At 44.3% G+C, this 26,256-nt stretch overlaps 1 protein-coding gene across 1 annotated transcript in view; it reads right to left on the bottom strand.

Annotated features, from left to right (window-relative positions):
• CRB1 (crumbs cell polarity complex component 1) overlaps positions 1–26,256 on the bottom strand; it is a 128,757-nt gene that overhangs the window by 13,291 nt on the left and 89,210 nt on the right. The window contains exons 7-11 of the mRNA XM_031438347.2: positions 22,897–23,444; positions 21,332–21,497; positions 18,017–18,923; positions 15,064–15,192; positions 11,615–11,741 (exon numbers count right to left, since the gene is read on the bottom strand). Of these exons, the coding sequence (XP_031294207.2) occupies positions 11,615–11,741; positions 15,064–15,192; positions 18,017–18,923; positions 21,332–21,497; positions 22,897–23,444 (1,877 nt within the window). The remainder of the gene's footprint in view (positions 1–11,614; positions 11,742–15,063; positions 15,193–18,016; positions 18,924–21,331; positions 21,498–22,896; positions 23,445–26,256) is intronic.

Genomic DNA, 26,256 nt, shown 5'->3' with positions numbered 1-26,256 from the left:
CTGAAGCCGTCCCATTGAAATGACGCATTACTACTCATAAAAAGTCTGAGGCAGACAGGATAGCCTACACCACCGCCTGCAAAGTCAGGGAAGACAGCGTGACGTGTGAACAAGATGCTATAAAGCCTACCTATTGTTTTTAGGAGAAGGTACTTTTAATTTCTGTAGCAAAAATTCTAATTGGCAAATTCTCGGCCGTGGATGCCTGGAGTTCATTACGCGCTGTGCTTCTGTCCTGATGTATGATTCTGAGACCTGTGCCCTTCTGTATTCGGAAAGCTGCGTCCACACAGACTACACCCTCTTTTTTCTCTTCTGTCACCTTCAGAGTTCCTGACATATTGTAGGTGCTCCAATTCCTTTGGACGGAATTGACAAATCGGATAGCGCTGTGAAACAAATTGCAGAAACGGACTTGACGTAAATGCCCCGCGCCCCTGACCTGCCCAGGGGATAACGGGTTCACCTGGCAGGTGGACAGGAGGGCCTCGGAGCTCTCTGCATGCAGGCCCACCTGGACCTCGCTGTGAACTCAGATTGCTCAGCAGGAGCTTGTCGTAAGGAGGGCAGTCTGCGACCACCGGAATGAGCACATCAGTGAACACATCCTTCAAAGGGAACTGGACCGAGGATGGTGTCCTGGACATAATCCGCTTTAGCTAACAGCTCTACGTGAGTCCATACGCGGGACACAGCCTCCTCTTTCCTCCCGGAATATTTCATTTGAACAGGTAGCCACTCAGCTGCTTGGCCCTTTATTTGTTTTATATTTTTTAGTTTTTAAATTTTTTAAATTATATTTTTGAGGTTTTTTTCAGAGGGGAGGTAACTAGGTTTATTTTTTTCTTTCTTTCTTTTTTTAATGGAGGTACGGGGGAGGTACTGGGGACTGAACCCAGGACCTCGTGCACGCTAAGCACACACTCTCCCACTGAGCTCTACCCTCCGACTATGGCTTCGCCCTTGTTTTTATATCACCTTCACGACTCTCACCTTCACATCCCAGGATGCCTCTTCACAATGGTGCGCTTCCTCGCCTCCACCTCCCCCACCGAGAGAGCAACGGCCTGTCCTCCCCAACCGTGGCGGGAAGGCTGCCCAACACGCCACCATTTCTGGTTCAAGGCAGAAGACAAATTATCCGCAATTACACAGAACCTGTACCCCTTCAGCTCACCTCACGAGGTAAGTGGGAAGCTCGAGGTCATCACTTAGGGCTCTGCAAATAAAACATTCAATCCAGAGGCTTATATTGGTTTCTGTAATTCAAGAACATTTATATTGGTAATTAGGTGGCAGTGGAGTGATACCAGCTCAAACACACTCGACATTCAACCTGGAGAAGCTGCAAATGCGGACGACTTACATGTTGCCGCCTGTGACTCTCTTTGGCACTCACAGGACTTACCGGTAAAAATAACCGGGTCCTGGGTTCCATCAGGGCCACAGAGCGGCTGTACAACCTCCTTCCATTTAGTTTTCATGTTCTCCCTGGAAATGTTCTCCACAAAGTCCCACAGTTCCCTGGATATAGGTTGTCTCATGAAAACCTTGCATTTTTGTGAACTATACGTAGTGGCACCTACTTTAAACACCCATATGACAGTTAGGAAATGCTAACATTTCTAAAGTGTAGGGGTCGGGTGGTCTGCTTAAAACAATCTCCAAGTGTTACGTTTTACAAATTAGGAAACAGAAACCCAAGACTGTATTTTGGAGAAAAAAAAGATCAGCGAGGACTCTGGGTAAGTCACTTAACACGCCTGGGCCTCAGCTTTGGCATCTGTAAATGGCAACGACGTGCTTCCTGAAGGTTAAGGGAGGCGCCGCGTGTCGGACACCTTGGTCATCAGGACAGCTCGACGTCAGAGAAGGCCCAGCTCTCGGGGGAAGAGACACCACCAGAACCCGGTCACCTGCTGCCTGGGCCAGGGGGCTTCCTGTGTCCTGAGCTGGTGACTCTCCTTGGGCAGTTGATGGTCCACTTTCAGAAACGTCTGGCTTCCTTAGCTCTGAAAATAGATGGCACTGACCACAGAAATGCTCAAACCATCTCCTGCGGGGCATAAGGTATATTTTATAATGATTCGCACAATTGGGACATTTTAAAAAGCGAGTAAAATGTGTTTCTTAATTTCACGTATTGATGTTGAACAGTGACAACATTAGTCTGTCACCTCAAAGAATCTTTTCCAGCGGTGCTGGTGCAGGGAATCTGCTCAAGGGAGACTTAATCTGATTATGCTTGAACCTCCTCAGACCAAAGCTTGTCTTTGGTCCTTTGAGAAAAAAGGGAGAGAGCATCACAGGCCTGAAAATCCTCAGTTAATGAAGAAGCATGTTAGAAAGATTCAAATGGAGGTAAAAAATAAAAAAGAGAGATGCTTAAAGCAAAACTTAGTAACAAAACTATGCCTAGAGAAAACTTTTAATTAGCAGAAATCAAAAACTGGGTTAAAGAATGTGTGCCTTTAATAAAACCAGCCCTCCACTCCACCAGGTCCATTCAGCACAACTTCCTGTCTGAACAGCATTCTGGAAAGAAAAAAAGAAAGAAAGGAAGGAAGGAAGGAGGGAAGGAAGAAAGGAAGAAAGAAAGGAAGGAAGGAAGGGAGAGAGAGAGAGAAAGAAAAGAAAGAAAGAGAAAGAAAGAAAGAAAGAGAGAAAGAAAGAAGGAAAGAGAAAGAGGAAGGAAGGAAGGAAGGGAGGAAGGGAGAAAGAAAAGAAAGAAAGGAAGGAAGGAAGGAAGGAGGGGAGAGAGAGAGAGAAAGAAAGAAAAGAAAGAAAGAGAAAGAAAGAGAGAAAGAAAGAAGGAAAGAGAAAGAGAGGAAGGAAGGAAGGAAGGGAGAAAGAAAAGAAAGAAAGGAAGGAAGGAAGGAAGGAAGGGAGAAAGAAAAGAAAGAAAGAAAGGAAGGAAGGAAGGAAAGAAAGAGCCAAGGAACAGTTGGTATTGGTCTGGGTTCCAATCAGAAGGAATATCATTGAAGTGTTTTCTTTAATCAAATAAAACCGTCACTAAAGAAAGACACTATTGTTTTGGGTGTCAAAGTGACAGCTGACATCTGATCACAACCTACTGGAAATAATTTAGAGGAAAACATGGCACACACCTAAGTCGCATTATCACGAAATGACTCTTCCTTCTCCGGCTGGATTTCAGCAGAAGCTTGGACAGTTTAATCCACACTCGAGCCCAACCCTGAATTCATCTGATTTTATACCCATCACGTCCCGGCAGCCTCTGCCTGTCCCAGTCACCTCGTCCAAACTTTGTCCCCGCATCTTGGCTTGTCACCTTTCTTCTCTCTCGAACGCTCTCCCGTTTTCTGTCCTCCTAAGAATCGTCTTTGTGCTTTACGGCCTCACCGAATTCCCATAACCCCCATGAAAACTTCCCCTCTGGGAACAGCAACTTGTGACCAAGCTTTCCTAAAGGCAACAGAAGCCTGTCAAGAAGAAAACCCGTATGAGAACCGACACTTTCATTTTTGAAAATCAGGAGAAACTAAATTCACATTACGTTAAACTAGACAACAACATGGTATTTAAGTGCATACCAGCAGCCTTCAGTTTGATCCGAACTCTATTTTAATAGATAGAGCCAATGCCCAGAGTTCTCCTTGAGTAAAAAACAAGGGAATAACTCAAGAACATGGTACCTAACAGGATGCAATCACCTTCATCATTCACTTTGAGTCATTTGCTTAGTTAATTGCTGTGTAACAGGGAATCCTGATTCCTGAAATGGATCTGTGATAGACTTCAGTTACATTCTGAAGAAGACGGAGGTGCATTCTCCAGGCGGGCAATAACTAGGAAACATCTCAGCTTGCCTAGAGCGACGCCATGCTGGGCTGTTGTCCCAGCATAATTATCGATAGCGCTTCCTTTCGCTCTCAGAGTAGCCCACTGGAACAATAAACAGCATCGTCAGCCTCGTCTTCGCCAACATACGTCATTATAGACCCATTTTAAGGATCTCCACGATTTACCAAATTGGAGAACTGTGTGGGTGGAGCTATACATGGAAATCACCCAGTTCCCCTGATCTAAGCTTCCTGGGAGCAGAAACACACCTGTGTGTTTATTTCAGTTTCTCACTATGCTTGGCGCAGACAGACTTGCTTATAACAGATCCTCCATAATGGTGGATGAATGGATACATAAATTATTTTAAAAATCAGTTTCTACAAAGACCAGTATTGTAGCAAGGCAATGATCACTTCAGGGAGACTGTTGTAAATGATGACAATAATTTGACAGGTAACTGAAAAGCTGCTTGATTGGATTGGCTAGTCAGCTCCGTGCCAAACTTCAACCTGTTTACTTCTCACAGTTGTCTGGGGCTTAACACCAGCCAATTAATTCACTTACACCTGTGATCCAGGAGCCCCACTCTCTATGATCAGCTTCTGTTTTACTTTGGACACATGAAGAAATGTGTTCTGCAGGTGAAACTCCATGTTACAGGATTTCTGTGCAACTGGTGGCAGTGACCTCACATTAGGAAATGAAGAGCATTAATTATACTTGGTGAAGCAGAAATCTTAATGATGTGTGAAAAGATGAAAGGAAAACAGATTAGTGAACTGAATCAGACCTGCTTTCAGTGATTGAAAGACATCAAAACAACATTTAAGAACCTTTTTCTATGTTCGTGCTATATTTACTCCTTCCTGAATGCTAATTAGTGGAAACTCAATGATAAGTGACAGAGCTTTTTAAGATTGTGATTTGAAGAGGATGTCATTCTGGGTGCCTGTTTCCTGAGAGCACAGAGACTGCCATTCTGAGGGAGATGCTCGTGCCACTGGCCAGTGCTCTGTTCCCAACAGGGGCCCGAGGATGTGGGCCATTCCATCATCCTTGATGTCATCCTTGGGGTGACATCCTTGACCCATGATATCATCCTTGACCTCAGCCTCAAGGATCAAGGACAACCCTAACCCACTCAGAAACCACATGTGACTCTGTCATTCACAAATGACTCCAACTCCCTGCTGAGTTTAGTGTTCTTTTCTGCTTTACTCTTAATTTAATTAATTTCTGCATTACTCTCTTAATTTAATTAATCTTGTTTAAGGAGAATTTCCTATCACTTGCTAGACTTACTATGTCTTAGTGAATGGGTCCCCTCCTGAAATTCTGGGACTTCTGGAACAGGTTCCCTCAATCAGGCTATCTATTCATTTACATGTAAGTTCAGACTCTTCATTGAGCCAGCATAAAGAGTATTCCTTACTCCTCAAATCCCCTATCATATATTATATAGTTACCTTCCTCTGTAGCATCTCCGCACGTGCTACTGCCTTCTAGAGAGGTTGCAGACAGCTATAGGCACCAAAGTTTTAGGGTTGAATTGGAAAGAAGTTTCTGTTTGTTTTTTCAAACCATTCTTGATGATGATTAATGTATTTTGTTTTTGTTTTGCCAGTTTGGACCACAATAACAAAGGGACTCCTGCTAATTACTCCAACATCCCTCTCCTAATTGGTAGATCTCAAACTGTTCTTTAGCATGAGATTTGGAAATAGAAGTCTTGGCGGAACCCTAGCTCTGATGCTTCTTGGACATTTGCCCTCGAGCAATCCAGGTGACCTCTTTAAATCTCTATTTATCTCTAAATAAAGATAATAATGCCTCTCAGAGAGATTACAAAGGGAAAAAAACTGGAGGTATTAACATGAGAGCCCCTCTTAAAAACAGTACTAGTGTATCTGTGCTTATCACTTATTCTCAATTTCCATGGGGTCATGTATTCATTTTCCTTCTCTACCTTTTCACAGCAAGTATTTTGATGGTAGAAAATGTGGTAACTTTTAACCTCCCAACAAAGAAAAGTCCAGGACCAGATGGCTTCACTGGTAAATTCTATCAAACATTTAAAAAAGAATTAACTCCATTTCTTCTAAAACTTTTCTAAAAAATTGGAGAGGAGGGAATACATCCAAAATCATTTCATAAGCTCAACATTGCCCTAATACCAAAGTCAGACAAAGACACCACAAGAAAAGAAAACTGCAAGCCAATATCCTTGATACACACAGATGCAAAACCCTCAACAAAACACCAGTGAGCCAACACCAACAGCACATTAAAGGGATTGTACACCATGGCCAAGATAGATCTATCCCACAAATGCAAGGATGGTTTAACATACAGAACTTAATCAATGTAATACACCATGCTAACAGAACTAAAGAAAAAAAAAATCACACAATCATCTCAATTGATGCAGAAAAAGCATTTGACAAAACTCAATATTGTTTAATGAAAAAAAAAACACTCAAAAAACTAGAAATAAAATAAAATTACCTCAACATAATAAAGACCATAAATTAAAAGCCCACAGGTAACATCATACTCAGTGGTTAAAAACTGAAAGATTTTCCTCTAAAATCTAGTAAAAGACAAGAACTCCCATTCTTGCCACTTCTATTCAGCATTGTAATGGGAGTCCTAGGCAGAGCAATTATGCAAGAAAAAGATTTAAAATTCATCAAAATTGGAAAGAAGTAAAATTTGTCTGTTTGTAGGTGACATATGTAGAAAACAGTAAAAACTGCCCCCCCCCCACAAATTTGTAAAACTAAGAAACAAATTCAGCAAAGTTGGAGGATATAAAATCAACACACAAAAATCAGTTGAATTTGTATACACTAACAATGAATAATTGGAAAAGAAAATCATGAAAGCAATCCTTTGTGTGAGAGCATCAAAAAGAATAAAACACTTAGGCAACATCTGAAGGCAGTTTCACACTTTCCTTAGGTCTTCTCTTTCTTGAGAAAACATCCACTATCCTTAAACTGTTTCTAAAATGCCTTTCTCTGGTCCTGGAAGTCATCCATGTTTGCCTTTGAATGTGGTGCCCAGAAGTAAAAACTGCTCTTCTCAAGTACCCGGTCAGTACAGAAGTCGAAAGAAAAACAACGTCCCTTCTTCTGGGACCAAATGCTTATGTTAATGCAGTCTAAGGTTACCTACTTAAAATGAGAGTTTCTGCTTCTAGTAATGACAATGTAGCTTCTACAGATGAACCCTTCAGGATTTCTCATAAGTTGAAAAAGCAGTATTAAAATTTGGATGGAGCCACTTTAATAGCCAAAGCAATGTTAAAAATGAAGAACAAAGCTGGAGGCATGACACTTCTTGATTTCAAACTATCTGACAAAGCTATAGTAATCCAAACAGTATAGTATTGCCATAAAAATAGGCACATAGATCAATGGAACAGAATAGAGAGCTCAGGAAAAAAACTTGCACATATATGGTCAATTAATTTATGACAATGGAGGCAAAAATATACGACTGAGATATCTTTTCAATAAATGGTGGTGGGAAAACTGGACAGCTCCATGCCAGAGAATGAAACTGGACCCCTATCTTACACCAAATTGGATTAAATCAACTCAAATTGGATTAAAGACTTGAATATATAACCTGAAGCTGTAAAACTGTAAACCTTCTAGAAGAAAACATAGGGGTTAAGCTCCACGACATCGGTCTTGGCACTGATTTTTTGGATTTGAAACCAAGCAAAGGCAGCAAAAGCAAAAGTAAGCAAGTGGGACTATTTCAAACTCAAAGCTTCTGAACACCAAAGGAAATCATCAACAAATTGAAAAGGCAGCCTACGGAACAGGAGAATGTATTTGCAAATCATATATCTGATAAGGGACTAATATCCAAAATATATAAAGAACTCATACAGCTCACTAGAAAAAAACCCAAACAATCCACTTAAGAAATGGGCAGAGGATCTGAATAGACATTTTTCCCGAGAAAACACACAAATGGTCAAAAAACACATGAAAAGATGCTCAGCATCACTAATCATCCAGGAGATTAAAGTCAAAAATGAGAAATTAGACGAGAAACAATGAGAAATCACCTCACACCTGTCAGAATGGCCATCATCAAAAACTCAACAAATAGCAAGCATGGGTGAGAATTTGGACAAAAGGGAGCTGAAACACCCCCGACACTCCAACCCTCCTGCCACAGCCTAACACCTGTTCACCTTTGCGTCTCAGCTGAGGCTTTGGGGCTTTCTTTGACCTTCTACCTTTAAGACTGGGCAAAATGCCCTCCTGTCCGCCCTGGACAGCTGGCACCTGGCTCCGTCCTAACGCTGACCTAGGAATTCGCCATCTCTGCATCCTCCACGAGACCCACAACTTGTGGGCAAGCACTGCCTCTGATCCCCGGCTGTGTTCTCAGTGCCCTGTCCAGGGCATGACACACGGTAGGTATTCACTGGGTATTTGTTGAATAAATCAAAAAAGTACAGTAGAGAAATGAAATAATCCATGTGCATAATAATTTCGTTAGTTTCTTCGCTGGATTTCTTTCACAATCACTGTACTCAAATTTGATGTATCACCGTTTCCAGAAAAGTGCAAGCCTGGTGATGTCACTTCTCTGTTGGAACCTCGCGGAAGACCCTCCGCTGCTCTCGCGAGAAAAGCCCAGGCTGGGCGTGGCTTACGAGGACTCGCTCCGCTTCCTCCGCAGCCTCGGGCTCACTCTGCCCCACCCCCTCCGGCTCGCCTCCGCCTCCGCCCGCCGCCCGCATCTGCGGCCGCTCCTGCCGAATGCCCCGACACTCCCGCCCGTTTCCAGGAGAGGCTCCACTTAAATTCTGCAACACTCAAGCTGAATAACTGCCATTTTAAAACTCAGATATGGAAAAAAAAAGGGGGGGGGGATCTTTAAACACAATTTGGTGAAGAATTTGGAAGACACTGATTGCCTTATATCGAAAAAACATGTGTAGTTAAAGCAGGCTTATCACAGCCCGTGGCACAGAGAAGGCTCTCAACAGCGTCCGTTGAATCTGCCTTTTCACGCTGTCAAAACATGAATCTCTCCAAACCTGCCTGTTTCCTCTACTTCCCTGTTATCCCAAAAGGAGGATAATAAAAAAAACCACTCCCCGGGTCCACACATAAAGGAGGAGGAGGCATGGCCAAAAATGGACATCGCCTTGTTCAGTTCAAATGTTCAACCTTAAAAATGAGCAAAATTTAAAACAAAATTTAATTCGACTAAGACAGGTCTTGTTTCAGAAGCTGGGTCTAGAGGAGTTCGTGTGGATTTCTATCAGTCAGGTGAGATGGCCCCTCCCCCGAGCAGGTGAAGCTGGTTGGTGCTGGCGGGGACGGCGGAAATCGGTAGTGAGAACAATTAAGGGCGTAATCAATTCTAGAATTCCAACTGGAGGAGTGCTCGCCACAGAACTTTGACCTTGGACGGCCACCTGTTTACCTGCAATTACACATCTGGGGAAAGAGACCACGATTCAGGACCGCCAGCACAGGTGCTCCTGTGTCATTATGTGGTGTGTGTGAGCGCGTGCGTGTGTGTGTGAGTGCGTGTGCCTGGCTTGTGGGCATCTTACCTTGCAAGACACAGTCAAGGCGAATGAAGACAGTCATCAGAGGATGAGAAGCAGAGAGACAGAAGCAAAGGTTTTATTTTTCTGTGCTCATGGACAAAAGCCACACAGTGTAGTTGAAAATACAGAAGACAGAGAAAAGGGACAGTGTGTTTAAGTTGGATATCTCACAAGACATCTGGAAAACAGAAAAGCCATCGACAGTGACAGTGACCACAGAGCCATCAGAATGTGTACAGAGGAGGAGACTGTGAGTGATTCTGAAATGTATTTGGAAGGGAACACATTACATTTGGAACGGCCTGTAAGTTTATAATTACAGATACGTCCAAAAGGGGGCAAATGTGAAAACTGTACTTGTGGTCTTTGGCTGCCATCAGCTTTATGCTTACATCGGATAATTTGGGAATGCAGAAGTTGGTGGGGAGGTTTTTCCCGAGTCTCTTGTCACAGAACCTAACTTTGGGGCAGGTCCCCTGAGGGGGCAGTGGGGCCTGTGCTGTCTGGTGTGAGGGCAGTGCGTGAGTGTAAAATAAAGATCGCAACATTAGATTCTCCTGGTTTGAAATGATTGCCAGTCCTCCCAGGATATAAACTTGCCGCATAAAATCTTCTATGACCATGGAAAAATAAAACTGAATTTATTTCCTTTGCTTTTATGATACACTGTTTTGTCCTTTGGATTTGCAAGGTGTATTTAAATTTACCTTGATCATTTCCACAGAAAAACAAATTTCTTTAAACAATTAGAACTAAATGAATCTTGCATATCACCCAGTGGATAAATTACCCTCCTATTATCAGACCAGGGCAGCTCCTAAAGACATAAACACATTTACAAAATGGTATTCGGCAAGCCTCTGTTGTTATAATTGCTTTCTAAGCTAATTCACAGGCTCTAATTCTTTTTTCCCTGAAAAGATCACACATAACGCCTGCTTTGGAAGGTAAACCCACACAAAGAGATTTAGCGTAAGCGATAACATGCCAGCAGAAGCAATAAAAATATTAGCAAATAAAGTCATTTTCTGATTACTATGTTATACACTCTACTAAAGTTAAGTAAGAATGTATTAATCTTTGTGCATCTTATTAATTAATTCACTTTGTAGATCCATCATTTCAGTTTATTTTAAAAGATCATAACGTCAAATATATTTTGATTGTAATAGGTACCGTGCTTTTTTTCTGAAAGATAGCTGAAAAGGATAAATGTACTTGCAAATTTTAGAAAAATATGCCACCAAGAAATTCAAGTTTTATAACTTATATTTTAGTGTATACACATACGTTAGTACTTATTTTTTATTAAATATGCTTTGAAAAGCAACTGAGATTAGTGCATTTGATAGGAATGTCAGTAGGCTCCTAAATTATAAGCAGTTAACAAGAAGTCATTCTAGTTGTGTAAGAAGTATTGCAAGGAAAAGGAACAGACAAAGGTTTTATCCGCCATTTTTTGGGGGGGGGAGAGAAGGTTTTAAGGAATTGTAAATTATACTGGTGAGGTATAACTTGAGTATTGATATCAATTACATCAGAACATTTTCCTCCTCCACTATGAGGGACTTCCTATAATCTCCCATGTTTTCTTTATATATACATATGTTTTTTAACTTACCAGAGGACTGGCAAACACTTCATTTGAATAGCTTCGTATAAAAGCATAGTTGGATATAAAAAGTTGAACGAGTGAGTTTCAGATTGTCACGTCGTGAATAACAGATGAGAACAAAAGAGCATAAATAATGCAGGGTCAGGATGAGTTCGGGCCACTTACCCTCTGCAAGTGCACCCGCGAGGATGGAGGGGGCGCGGTTTCTGACCTCAGGGTCATTCAGATTCGGAAGCGCGAAGAATGACGGCCCATTTGTACACATGCACAACCCGGAGCTGCTTCTGCTTGTATGGAGACCAGCCTTTTTTTTTTTACAGTTAGAGCCAGTCATAGGTAAATATCTGATATACTCACAGAGTGCTTTCGAGATGCTTAAAACAGCCCTTGATTTTAATTTTCAAGATGCCTTTGATTTCAAGGCATTTCTTGAAATTCAATGGCTTTCAAGTTGGGGGGCGTTCGAAGGAACGTCAGTAGTCGTCCTGCTCCCCCCACTCGACCACGGGCTCGTCATTCATGCGCAGAATGAGGTAAGAGAGAAGCTGGAAGAGGTTTTGCCAGAGCAGGAGGGACACGTAGAAGGAGAGGCTGCTTACGTCCATCTCACAGCGCGGGCCGGCGAAGGCCACGTCGCACACGCACTGGAACCTGTCTAGCAGGTCGCGACACAGGCCTCCGTGGAGGCAGGGATTGGAGGCACACTCGTCAACGTCCTCTTCACACCTTGAAAATAAACAGAGACAGCAGAAGCCCGGGCGCCACATCAACAAACTGGCCGTGACAGGAACGGGGAAAGGCGACACCTGCCGTGCGTCCCTAGAGCACCCCCTTGTCTCGGTCTATTCTCATGACGTGGGCGCGTGCCTCTCAGTTCCTTTAACCAGCTTTGGTTTTAACGGAAATAATTTGTACACCCGCCTCCCACAGACACACACACACCTACACATGCACAGTTCATTAGAATGAGAACACAGGGGCAAATATTTAGACACCAAGAGAAAACAGGGCCACGCTGAGGTCAGTTTCTCCCTCAAGAGTGTCAGTGTCCTTGTCACCTTACAAACGCTCAGTTTATTGGGGTGCACAGAAACCACGAGGGTGAGCTGTGTTTTTCAACCGAGTGTCTGCAGAGCAGACCTCCACTCGAGCTGTGAGGGTTCTGAGGCACCAGTGCCTCCCAAACAGGAAAAATACATTTGGTTTATTCAGGGAGATTTTGGATTAACTTCCTTGGGAATCCCACGTTTAAACAAAAACGTGGAAGTAAATAACTAGATTTCACTTGCTAATCAGCTGGCTTCCTAGCTAAGTGTAATTTTTCATATTTGGGTAGGATGACTTCCAAAAGCCAAATTTGCCAAAACAAGTGATATCAATTCCAAGGTGAACTGCTATTTTCCTCTTCCCTGGGACACTGTCATGTTTTCACCGAATTTTGCATCAACTACTTGTCCTTTGGTACCTTCACTGACCGGCTCCCCATCACTCCCTCAGCGGGTGTTCATTTATACCTGCCGAGTGTGGGGCACCCTGCGAGGCCTTGGGAGAGAGCGGGAACCAGGACATCTCTCTTATTTTGGCAAATTCGTAGAAAATCTTAGCTTCAAGAATCTCTACAGAGCCACAAGGTTGAAGTCTAATGTGAACGATTTTTCATTCCCCACTTCCTAAAAGGTAAACGCGCCCGCCTGGGTGGTCTACGAATCCCTGGGCTCACACTGAGAGAGGGTGAGGGGGTGGGTGGGGCAGGGCCAACCCGAGCCAAAAGGAAGAAAAGATTTCTTCCCAGAAAAACAGCTCCTTATCCCGCTGGATACCAAGCATAGCTGAGACATTTTGTTTTCCTTTTTTTGGCTCAGGCTTCTGGGCTGGAAGGAGACTCTGATTAGATCCGACCAGAACTTGACAATTCGAGGGAACCTGCCAAGTACTCCCTGTCCCGGGTGGGCCAGCGTGTTCACACCATCCATCACGTGCAACCTGCAGGGCGACAGGCTGGACTTGGAGGGCTACCCCGATGGAAGAGAAGGCACTTTGTTAGAGGACAGCTTTTCAGCATCTTTGGACTTCATGGAACGCACATCCCCCTTGGCCTTGGGAGACTGCCCAGTATTTCTCAGTTTTCCTCTAGCTGTTCTTTCTCTGTTTCTTATCTATTTCTCTTTTGAACTAAACAGTGCACAATCTGCACACATATCGTTGTGAACATTATTGGAGCTTTCAGTAGAAAGGTTTTTTAATAGGTAGAAAATCAGGTCAAAATACATCCATCAGCATCCAGTGGATTGACTAATGATGGAGAAGGACTTTGAAAGCATAAAATCCCTTGAACATGTGTTCACTACTTTAAAAATCCTTTTTTCAGCAGCGTTTATCCAGATGAAAAGTCTCCTGGGAGAGGAAGGAACACAGTGAGCTTCCTCTTCTTACCCCATTTCACATAGACAATTTGAATTTAAATGCCAGATATTTTTTTTTTAAATAAACGTTGGAGGAAAGGGAAACGTTTGTTGTAAATAGGAACAATGTGTGAGCAGTGGAGAGAAGTCATCCAAGGCTTTGTATGAGCTCCGTGCATTGCGCCTTTAAATGTGACATTAAGCATTAAACTGTGCCATTGACGCAGGAAGTAACCAGCACTTAAACATATAGTTAGATCATTGTCCAAATTTTAGGGCAAGAAAGTCTTTGCAATATTTTCGAGGCATATGAAATTGGAGGCCAACAGAACGGTCTCTGGGTTAATAACATGGTGCATGAAAAACCTGGGGAGCAAGGCTCCATCCCTCCGTGCACATCTCTGCTGGGACTGCCCGTGCGGCTTAGAGCCAACCACTGCAAGCAGACTGCGAAAGCAAGAACTAGACTCGTCACTGAGTGTTGGGAGGGGGAAATGCAGTGTAAGGCTGCCTATAGTTTTGTAAAAATGGCAGAAGAGCTGTATGTGTGAAGCACAGGGAACCGGCTGAAATGAGGACATTCAAATTAATCCAAACTGTAACTGTCATGGTGCAAAAATATACCATTATTTTATTAACTACTCTCCTGGGAAAAATCAGTCTGAATCTCTTTGTCCAATGCATTGGATTTGGTCTAATTTGTTCAGTGGAGGATGTTTGATCAGAGCTCAACACGTCCTGCCCTGGATGGTACACTAAGTGGAGGAGAACTTTCTCTTTTCTTTCAAGTCACACACTTGCGCCGGCACGTCCGCCGGGCGAGCGGAGGCTCCAGAGGCAGACAGCCTTGCTGCAGCCACACCTGGACTGGCACCTGGCCTGCCACTGGCCCTCTCTACTGCTGGGTGCACACACGCGAGATGGAAATGACAAAAGTGAGAATATATAAGGTGCCTGGCACGGTGCTCGACAAGTGGTTAATTATTTATCTGCTTTTAAAGTATCTCTATCTTTAGCACCCTGGTCTGTCACCATTCTGGGGACACTGGTCCCTTGGGGAATCTGATCAAAGCTATGGAGGATGTAGCTTTTCACCCTTGACCTCACTTCAGCCAGTCAAATGCATGTCCAAACTTGCCCGCATTTCCAGCAGGTCACAGATTGTCTGAAGCCAGTGACCAACCCCACATCAACAATTCTGGCATCAGGTGGAGTTGAAGGGTTTCTCTGGGAAAGGTAAACTCACCTGGATCAGGTGTGTACACTTTCAGGGGTCTAGGTAATTCTAAGGGGCGATCTTTAAGGTATATTTTATTTTACTTCAAGAACAACCACATTTGAATCATGTATTAGAGTTAGTGGGACAGAAACACGAATCCAAAAGTACTCCTAAGAAAAATATCACATTTCACATTTTTCAAAGACATATTCCTCTAGTTAAAGTCTTGGCTAATAAAGTGTTCCTGACTTTGACCTAAACTGTCATTTTTCTTCTTTTTTATTGTTTGACTCTGGCCAGACCATTATTTCAGCACAGATTTTCCTGTGGGAACTGAGATGAAAAATTAGAGGAGAAATAAACTTAGCGTACTCTCGCAGTTCTTCAGACCAGAATTTTCTCCCAGAAAAGCTCTGAGGTGACTCACCATTGCCCAGCGAAGCCTGGCGTGCACAGACACCGTGGTTCACCCTGGGCCTCCGTGCAGTTGCCCCCGTTGTAGCAGGTGAAGTTTGTCCTCTCGTTCCCACAGACAGCGGAGGGTAACCGGGTGTGTCTAGGGAGATCGAAGCAACACCTTGTTCATTTCATCCCAGAAAAGCTCACGTGTCTAGCCCCTGCCTGACGCGGGAATAGGGACTTGGGCCGGCTGAGCCCCACACGCGAACCTGTGCTGTGAAAGGCAGGAATCGCCTGCGAGGGGCGCTGCCACGAGCCCCGCTGCCACGAGCCCCGCTAACCATCTTCCATCTCTACACTGTGTTCATCCGGAGATAAGATCTACGCCCGGCGGTGGGCGGTACACTCAGGGCTGGAAAGAAACTTGCTGGATTTGCTGCTGCTTTGCTGATCAATCAACACGGGCCGTAGGAAAAGTGCACCTCTCTGCGGGCCAGAAAGGACAGGACGGCACGCTGGTACCCGAGCACTCATGCGATTTCTGTAGCTTTTCAGAGCTGAACTCCAGTTCCCTCGCTGCCCCCATTTAGTAATTCATCGCTTATCAGAAGGCAAGCCAAATGCTGCCCGGGGGTTTAGCAGACGCACTCAGAGCTAACTACATGTGAATTCAGAGAGTGGCTCTTCTGTATAATCACTAAGCTGTATATATTAAGGAATCCTTATAAAAGGTGGAACAAATTGTTAGAAGCTAAGCAGAACTTTACTGGTAGATAAAATCCAGCGGTGTGAAGGGACTGATTAAAAAGATTTTCAGGTATGGTGCAGGTCCTTGGACCCACTGGGCATGGTGTGGGTGGAGCTGGATACATAGTTAATATTCAGGAAACAGAAGATGAATTTAATTTTGTCCTGCCGTGTGTGCTAAGATGGAGAAACCGGACTACAAGATGTTTAAATGTGTCTCTTCCCGTAAGAGCTAATCAAATCGACTTGAAAAAGGAAATAGCCCAACGAGTCTTCAGAGGAGCCCAAAGTGTCAACTGGCTTTGAAAGAGGGTAATTAGCAACGCAAATAGGGACATTTCCTATACATCTACCTGTAGTCAACAATTTTTAAATCTCAATAGAAAGTACTTTTGAAAACTTTAATCTTGGAGAACTTGACTCTGATGAATTAGGCAGAAAAAAATATGGGAGAACTGGTTACTGGGGCATCTGTGTTTATGTTACTTATCCAAAGTTGCCATGGCAGCGCTATTATTAATTTGGATCCTGAATGTCGTTTGCTTTCAAACAAGCAGTTTACCTGTTGGCAAATGAGTCGGTTAACTTGTGAGAGGTGACGTTTTATTGGAATGTCAGCACTCAGCACCTAGTCCAGTGTCACGCCTTCCTAGGCTCTGAGCAAGAATGAATATTAGGGAGACAGATGCATCTGCCCATGGGGATGCCTCCACATTCTGTCTGCTCGGAGATTCGTCCAGTTAAGGAACCGCCCCTGAATCAGCACAGTGTCTGCAGGCGGCAGCCCACGCCAGGGGCTCTGGTCAACGCCCCGGGACGTTGTATTCCTTGTTAGAAACAACCCTCCCACATCCCTATAACAGTGAATTTAAAACAAGTCTAAGTTAGGAAGACAGCAATGGGTTCTACTTACATGGAAATATTAAAGCCATGTGACTTAGCAGGAAAACCTCCATCCTTATTTCTGTTTACATAACATGAAATGGGGGTGATTACCAGAACTAAAATACTGCTTTTATAGTTTTAGGGGAAAAAAAATTGTGAAATGCTTTGAAATGGGCAAAAGAGATCACTGTGCTCTTTTTCAATGAAATGCTGAGTTTATATAAAGGACCCACTAAATTGTCAGATTTTCTAACGTGTATGCTTTAGATTGTCTTTTCTTTTTTTTTAATCTTTTTTTTGGGGGAGGAGATAATTAGGTTTATTTATTTACTTTTTTATTTTTTTAATAAAATTGAACCCAGGACCTCCTGCATGCTAGTAGCAAAGCACATCCTCTACGGCTGAGCTGTACCCTCCTCCCCCTTTCAAAACAATTTTTTTTGGCGGGGGGAGAAATTAGGTTTATTTATTTAGTTATTTTTTAATGGAGGTACTGGGGATTGAACTCAGGACCTCACGCATGCTAAGCATGTGCTCTACCACTGAGCTATACCCTCCCCCTCCTCAGATTTTCTTTACCAAGCCATTTTATAACTCTGTAAGTTATAGAAAATTATAGTAATACAAATGGATCTTGTTCAACGAAATGCAAATAAGCCTGTAATGATACAATCAATTGTCACACTATAGAAAAGATGGTTTCAAATACTAATTTTGTTGCCCTACAAGATACTAAACAGTTTTGCATTTATTGCTAAATTCATTTCCTCATCGCTATTTACAAATCTATTTCTATATGTATATATTTTATATATAATTAGATTGTCCTTCACAATTTTGATTTTTATATCTTATTGGTTCCCTCATTAACAAGAAATAAAACCATTTATATTTGTCTGAGTGTCATGACTTCGCCTTTTTGAAATTAAACTTTAAGACAGTCTTTTCAGAATTGTCTAAGTTAGGCTGCCTGAAATCATCAAGGGCATTGTTTTAGGGGGTCAGGCTTCCCCCAGCAATTCTAAAATTCAGCTCTTGCATTTATGGTAAATGTGTCTGTTTCCTGAGGCCATAAGGCTGTCAGACTCTGGGGCTGTAGTTCCTGAGACATATTTGGACAGAGTTGACAGAGAAAACATTCTGCTTAAAGTCTGCTTAAAACCCTCCCTTTCTTCTTTGTAGAACATGCCAGCAGGTAAGGTCCTGTCCTCACAGGACCAAATCATGATAGATGTGACCAATGTCACTCCCGCCCAGCCTCTACGTGCACACCTGGGGAGAGAGCCAGCCAGTCTGAAGATGCAACAAACAGCTCCAAAGACCAGGCTGGATGTGGCTGCTACACTCACCTGCAAAATTTCCCCGTGAAATTTCCAGGACAGCGGCAGGAGTAGCCCTCGGCATGGCTGACGCAGGTGGCCCCGTTGGCACACTGGTGACTCTGGCAGTGGTCCACGCCCACCTCGCAGTTCACACCGGTGTATCCAGGCTCACACCTGCAGTGATAGGCTGCTACCCTGTCCGAGCAGTTGCCATGGATACAGGGGTCTGAAAGACATTCATCAATGTTGCGTTCACAGTGGGGCCCTGACCATCCCTCAGGACAGGTGCAGTGATGAGAGGTGTACGTGTCCTCACAGTGTCCTCCGTGCAAGCAGGGGTTGGACTTGCAAGCGTTTAACTGCAAACAGCCAGTGGCCACCGTATTTACCGAGACTTTAAGAAACTGCTCCTCCTGACGCTTATTAAGGAAACCCCGGACGTTTTCGAAGTAAGAGAGGTGAACGCCACCGACCGCTATTGTGCTTAGACAGCCCTGCAGGCCCTGCACGGGGCCGTCCGCTCTGCCCCCCACACAGATGTCCACGTCCTCCTTCAGGAAGCTGAGGCTCCCAGTGGCGACCACGCTGGTCACCGGAGGTGTTTGGTGGTCCATTTCCATTTGCCACCTGGAAGCCTGGGCCAGTGGGTCGGTCATGGAGAGAGTCACATGGTGCCACACGCCATCATTCACAGACTGCGAGCTCGTCAGACTCAGCCTGTAAAAACTGTTGCCACTTTGCAGCTGAAATAATAAGCGGGAATCGCGAATGCTAACGTTAAGGAATTCAGGCTCCTTCTCGGCGTGCAGGATCTCCGCATTTGCAACCCTTGTTCTGAAACCGAATGTGATGTTGGTGAGTTCTCTGGTAATATTCCCGTTGCTCCTGAATACTATTTCGCTGCTTTGCCCATTAAAAACAGCATTTGCAGTACCTGAAAAGAGAAAGCAGTACCAACCAGTACCTTGATTAGATCTGGAATGCTTGCTTAATCACCTCCATCGGGGTTAGCGAGCACCACATGTTGCCTGACGCGGGCCAGGAACTGTATTGCTTGCTTTTATATTATTTCATGTACAGAGTTCCTGAATACAGCTTTACTGTGATTATGATAATCTCAGCTTTATAGAAGAGGAAACTGAGACTCACAGAAGTGAAGTCATTTTCTCCTGGTCATGTGCCTAATAGATAAAAAAGCCAGGATATCAAACCTGGATGGTCTCATACCAAAATCCAAGCCATGCATTTCTTTTCCATTGAAATCCTAACATATTCTGATGGTATCCTATCGGTTTACATCGTCTCCCTTAAGATAAATCGTACTTAACCAAATGTTATTGAGACCTTTGGAAAGGTCAGAGGTGAGCTTTCTTCTCTTTCTGTGGTGGCAGCCCAGTGGCAGAGAAGAGTCACCCACGCCTTTCTGACACGGGGCACCCGCATCCTTGATGCGGACCCCGAGAGCAGAGTCTACCAGTGGGATGGTCCCTGGACTGCCACTGTTCCTAGAAACCCTCCTCCTTTTCCCCTGTGAAACGCTGAAAATGATTTAAACCATTCTGCAGAACATAACTGGGACTAACAACTTCAGTACTGCCCAAAGGTTAACAATAAAATTACTAACCAGCGAGCGATTTTAAGCAAACCATTCAGAAGTAGAGCAACGGAAAAGGCTGCACTTGAAGTTCTCTGCCACTTCAGAGACCCGAGCTCATCCTTTACACCAATTCATTGTGCTTTATACACGTGTGTAGCATATTGTTTCTTAAATATGAAATATAAGAGTGTAGATATGCTTCTAAAAACCTTCCCCAAGTATACACATGGTGCATTACATTTCACATACCACTTTGACATATGATTTTAAAATGCAGAAACATAAAAGTAAATACATTCTTGTCCTCAGTCACTTTGGGACTCAGTCCAAATAGGATACTGGCCTGAGGTCAGTCAGTCCTCTCACTCCAGTCTGCTAATTTAGTGCAATTCTTTCCAAGGTATCTTATGCATTTTTCTGAAAAAATTGTATGCAGATAACGTACTTAAATTCTAGAGCAGTTAAGTAAAAATACTGAGTTAAATTGAAGGAAAAAATGATTCATTTAAGAAGCATTTACTGACAACTTCCTGTATGTTTGGCACCATTGTAAGTGCCAAGAGTAACGTGAGAAGCCAAATAGAAAACGTCCTTCCCTTTGGGAACTCATATTCAATTGAGGAAAAGGTGGCGAACAAGTGAACAAACACGTGTACAACAAACATCCAGGGATGGTAAGAGACACGAAGAAAAAGGAAGGCAGGCAAGAGGACATTTAGGTAGAAAACAGAATGAAGTGATGAAGGCTGCTGGTGAAGCTCTGGGTTGAGAGGATTCTGGGGTGTCTGGGAGCCTGACCGATGGGGCAGAATAAAGGACAGAGTAAGACATCGATGCATATTGAGGACAACTCTTAGAGGATTTTTCCCGCTATAAAGGGCACAGGAGCATGGGTGGTGGCTAGAGGGGGTGGGGGTGGGGTGTCAAGGGAAAAAGCCTATAACGAGAAATTGTCAGTCTGTTTATAGGCTGATGGAGAAGTTGATGATGCTGGCAAGGGAGAGAAAAATTTTAGAAGCAAAAGCTTTGAACAAGGAGAAGAAATTAAAAATGAGTGCAGACACCGATGGTTGCCTACAGACTGAACTCTGCATTATTTGAAGTAGGAGAAAAGACAGAATACAAGTAAAAGTGTGGCTAGTATGTAGATAGGTCAAAATTGTGAAGATAGGATTTAAATTGCTTACATGGGGGAATTTGTGCTCGGTAGTACTGAATTTGGGCAGGAAAATCGTTCAGATTGAGGGAAATACTGCTGACAGGCATTAACTGAGCGCCTGATGCGTTTGGCTCTGTACACACGAGGTCATGTCATCATCACACACACACGGATGTATCTTCCATCCTTATGCTACAGAGGAAGCCTCAGACTACGGAGACGCTTCCTCCCAGGTGGCCCTTGGCCATGGGCTCACACTGGCACCTTTATTCCGTGCTGCCAGCAACGAGAAAAGCAGAGCCAAATATCACCCGGTTAATTCTGTCTTCCCAAAGTTGCCTTAAGTGATCGAGGATCTCGGTCTGGTGGAACTCAGACTCCACCTCCCACCCCGAAGCCCAGGGGCAGGGCGAGGCCCAGGCGCCTCTGGTTCGTCAAACTCCTGTTTGGTCTGCTCCACTGCCACTTGCTCTGGGAGAAGCCACCCATCTGGTGAGCGGAATTTGTGTTCGTTTTCTGGGTCGAGTCATAGGACACGTGAAATGCCAGCTTAACTGGGTGGGTGACACGTCTGAACTCCACCTACATTCAAATCCTCCAGGCACCTGCTGGCACCGGGCGCCGGGGGGACACGGGCCGAGCTCGCACCAGCGCAGGTCCTGGCAGGTCTTCCCAGCTGTGTTGGCGGGGCAGGCACAGGAGAAGTCGTCCCACAGGGCGTAGCAGACACCTCCGTTGTAACAGGGGTTGGGCTGAGCCAGAAACAAATCAAAGGCGTAAAAAGCACTGGCAACTAAAGATGGGGAGCAATCAAGGCAAGACCCACATCTCCTAATGCTGACTCCCTGCATGTTCACATCTCTGCCTCTGTATGCCCACTGGTTAGCAAAGATGTGCTGCGACCATTGGGAGGGAGGAAATGAGAAAGAAAGGAAAACACGTGACATCGATCCCCTATGACACAACTTTATACGGTGTTTTAAGAGGTGTAGTAATACTCTCTGTAATTCACAGGCTACCAGACACTTTCAACGACACTGATTACCATTTAAGTTGGAGATTATTACTCCTGTTTTTAACTGACGAGGAAGCTGAGGTCCCTCTTGTTGTCTGAGATCAATCAAAAGTCAAAGAGGGCAGCTTGGGACTTGGATCCTGTGGGTCCCCATACAGTGACCCCCCCCGCCCCCGTTTTTCTCTGCCTCTGAATCAGAAACAGATTATTATAATTTGACTTCTCCTGAGGTTTCTCACAAAGTCTTCCAAATGAAAGTATTTAAGAAGGACTTTCTGAGAGCTCAGTCTGTACTCATCCTGTTCCCCTGTCACCACGTGATCTAGGGACACAACCTTCCTAAACGCCAGTCTCCGTATCGGTAATTAACATACACGGAGATGATGACGATGCCTGCTTTGCACGGGAGTCCTTCCACACAATGAGACGGACGGATCCGTGTGAAATAGTACCTGGCACGCTGGTGGTGCCCCTGTAGTAATGCCACAATGACCCATTTCTGTTTATTTAGAAGTGAGCCCAGTGCGTGACGACAGTCAGAGCTCAGTAAGTGCTCAACAGATATAAATGTGTTTCCTTCTCTTCCTTTGAAAGGTCATGCCAACAAATTCACATATTGAAGTAGATTTTAGACACGCACACAAAATATAAAGTAAAACATGGGCTCTGAGTAATTACATTTCAGAGAGATTATTTCAAATCCAACTCCCAGAAGGAAGATGCCTTTCAGATTTTTTTTTCTTATTAATACATGTTCAGAACAATGGTCATTGGGCACTTAAGGTAAAGTTAACAGTATGTTTCAAAATGAGTTCATTCAGTTAAACCTCTGGGATGCCATCAAGAATTTGGGAATTAAAATATGATTATTCTTAAGTAATTTGGTTGTTATGTAGAATGTGTAGATCTCTTGGTTGGTTAAACAGGCCATGATGACAACAAGGTCAAGGTTTTATTTTTACGGCTCAACATAAATCCCCCAGACTTGCCAGGAAAACATTGATGCAGAATTATTCTGTGGCTGGTGGGTCAGTGACATCACCGTCACATACAAAGAACAGTTACAACAAACGATCTGTTTAATGAAGTGCAGCCTCAGCACATAATACGGACACGGCTGGTATGAATAACCCTACCTCACACACGTTGTCCCCAGGACAGCCTCGGGTCACGTTGGCGAGAACTGCACTGTGGGCTGCCTTGCTCGTTGAATTTGGGAAGAATTCCAGGTTTTCGTTGTTTAATCTTATATCTTGAATACAGCCTTTGAAGAAGCCACCATTAACTTCAGTCTCTTGTCTGTCAGGCAGGCCACCAATATAGAGGACATCTCCGCTTTGGAATTTCCATGTAGGAGCAGAAATAAATCCTAGGTTTTGTGACGCCTGATACAGCTCAATTTTATTTGGCTTGATTTTCAAAGATATCAAGTGGACATTTCCATCGCTGAGAACAAATTTTGTTAATAACTTGGAAGAACTCGGAGTCAGCATTGCTAGTCGGCCACGTTCCAGCCAGACACGGAGGTGTCGGTAAGCGCTGTGTCCCACGGTGAGAAGTAAGCCTGACGGGCGGTGTGTTCGAACAAACATGGAGAGGGTGACGTCCTCTCTGTAAGTCTCGTCCAGATGAAAAGCGGCGTATCCGGTGGAGTCATCTTGGCCAAATCTGCCTGCCACGTACTCTGTAGTATCAAAATACAGGAGGAGAAACAAAAGAGAAACACCGTAAGACTCACAAATAAACAGCAGCAAAAGGTGAAATATATATGCGTATATATATATATATATATATAATATATATATGTATATGTATTTCTGTAGTGCCTATATACATACACACACAAGCACATTCATATTTTTGAAAGTCCAGGACAGGCTTATTCAATAGAATGACAGTTTGGCCTGACTTTCTGAACTTCAGGATTTACTTTATTCTGAAAACAACGAGATTTTGGTTTATAGCTTATAGGTGAGGTCCACTGATCACGAAAGAGAAAGAGAAGATTTCTGCACAGATAAACTTTTGAACCTCTATTAAATTGCCCTAAAAAGGTGGGGCTTAAGGTGGAATATCAGATACGACTGTACTGCAACTTGGTTTGGAGAAATTTGGGGGCAAGAGCTCTTCCTGCGACACCTGGAAGCCGACGAGTCAAGCAGGCGTCATCTTTCCTGCTTGGGGCTGTGCTCAAGCGAATGGCGTAAACCTCATCATTCCTCGTAAAGGGCAGAAATCAAGCGTTAGATCTGCACATCCTCTTCTGGGATAATAATCGTGAGAGGCAAGGCAGCTGAACAAGGGACGACAAGGACTGTTCCTTCTGTGGTCCTGGGGGGAGGAGAGGCTTGGGGACAGGGGACTAGGGCAGAGCGGAGCGCTGAACCCACCCAGCGTTTCCTGGGATCAGAGAAGTTTGTGATGTGGTGACGTGGCAACACTACCGACATGCGGCATGACAAGAAAATTGGAGAAGTATGAAAATGAACGCTGACCTCCCAAAGCACTGATGAGGTGGTAGGAGCAGAGTTCTTGCTCTCCTAGAGCTGAGATTCCAGTTGGTGGAGAACAGACCAGATCTGGGTAAAGAAGCAAACTACACAGTATGTCAGGTGGAAGCAGATTCTCTGACAGAAAGTCAGTCAGGCAGAGAGGGGGTGAGGAGAGCTGGGGGTGGGGGTGCAGCTGTCATTTTTAAGTGGACTAGTCAGGGAGGAACTGTCCAAGAACGTAACATTTGAGCAAAACCCTGAAGAAAATAGAGATATTATTGCAGAAGTTCAAGAGAGAAATGATGGTGGCTTGGGTCAGTGGTAACGGTGAAGATGGAGGGAGGTGGTCAGATTTCAGAAATGTTTTGGTAGAACCAACACGATATTCTGGGGCAAGTTTGTCTCCAAGGTTTTTGGTCCAAGTAACCAGAAACGCTGCGTTTCCATTCGCCGAGATGGAGAAGAACGCAGGAGGAGCAGGTCCGAAGGGAAGGCGGGAGTCCGTGTCAAATCTGAGACACCCTATTAGCCCTCCCGATGGCAACACCCAGTAAGTAGCAGACAGAGCGGTTCGGGGGAGACGTTCCGGGCTGGCCATAGTAATTTTGGATTTTTCCGTATAAATATGGCATTTAACGCCATAAGGTCGGAGGAGAGCACCAAGAGAGTGAATGGAGAGAGAGAGGAGGAGAGGTCCAGGAACCATTCAGAGGTAAAGGAGACAACACAGGAGTAAGACGGAAAGAGAACCCAGAGAGAGGGATGTCCCACAACCCTCGTGCGGAAAGAACTCTCAGGAAGAGGGAGCATTCAGCTGTGGGGACTGTTGCGAGAGGTCAGGTAAGATGAGGCCTGAAAATTGACTGTTGGATTTTGCAATCTGGAAATCACCCAAGAGCTTGACAAGAGCATCGTCTGAACGATACTTTCATCTTCAAGGCTTTACATCCCAATCCCAGCCAGAAAAAACGAGTCATATCCCAGCGTGTTTTCAAGGGCCGCCCTCTGGTTCCACTGAGGACTGAGCACAGGTAAGACGTGTTTTAGTTCAGCCGAACTGCAGTGAAACTCGCTTAGGCTGCCATCTGTGTTTTTGATGACCTCCCGCATCAAAGGCTACATTTTCAGAATTCTGCCTTGATTCTGACAGGCACGTTACATTTGGGATCTGCATTTGGAGACCACCTGCTCCAGGCAACTACAGGTAGCTTTCAAAGCACACTGCTAGGCGTACCAATCCGTTTGAAGAGGCGAGCATCTCTGATGCATGGCGGCACTTTCGCACGAGATAAAATGCTTTAATAGGAGAATGTGGCTCTTGAAGTTCCTGAGGTTTGAGAACATGCACAGAGTCACTCTGCCTCAGGGGTGGCGGGTCCCCACTGGTCATCCCACGATGCCTGCAGCGTCACTTTGTGGATCCAGATGAAAAGACAGAACACAGAGCTGGTTTTTATTCTCAGCTGCTCGACTCTCCAGCAGCAAGCCTGTTCTTCAGAAATCACGAGCAGGCAGTCAGAGCATGTGATTTACCGCATGATTTTTGAAACACCCAATGCAATATATGACTTGTCTGTGGACGTGGGAAGAATGATTCTCGTATGTGTTGTTGATAAGTCATGAAGAGGGATGACAGATACAGATGAAAAATAATCCAGGTTTTAATGGTTGGCAGAATACAACAAGAAGAATTGATTGAGAATAAATAAAAGCCATTTGTGTCTAAATAGACCTCACCAGTTTAGGGTGGAAGACACAGAGGTCTGGGGCACCATGAGTGAGAACAGCTCAGAGTGATCACAGAACGTGGCTGCTGAGAGGTCAACCGGATATCAAGCTGCAAAATAGAAGAACGTTACCTAGAATGAGGAAGATTACAGTCCTGTGTCACTGCACCGCCAGCTACATCGAGGAGCCAGATAAGCAAATTGAGTCCAGAGCCAGCAGGCAGCTGATGGAGTGTCTGAAAACGATGTCCTGTGGAAAGTGTTTAGCATGGTGGGA

This window comes from Camelus dromedarius, chromosome 21 (genome assembly GCF_036321535.1).
Source record: "Camelus dromedarius isolate mCamDro1 chromosome 21, mCamDro1.pat, whole genome shotgun sequence".
NCBI classification, from domain to species: Eukaryota; Metazoa; Chordata; class Mammalia; order Artiodactyla; family Camelidae; genus Camelus; species Camelus dromedarius.
The sequence above is the reverse complement of the archived record's forward strand: the minus strand, read 5'-3'. Positions and strand labels throughout refer to the sequence as shown.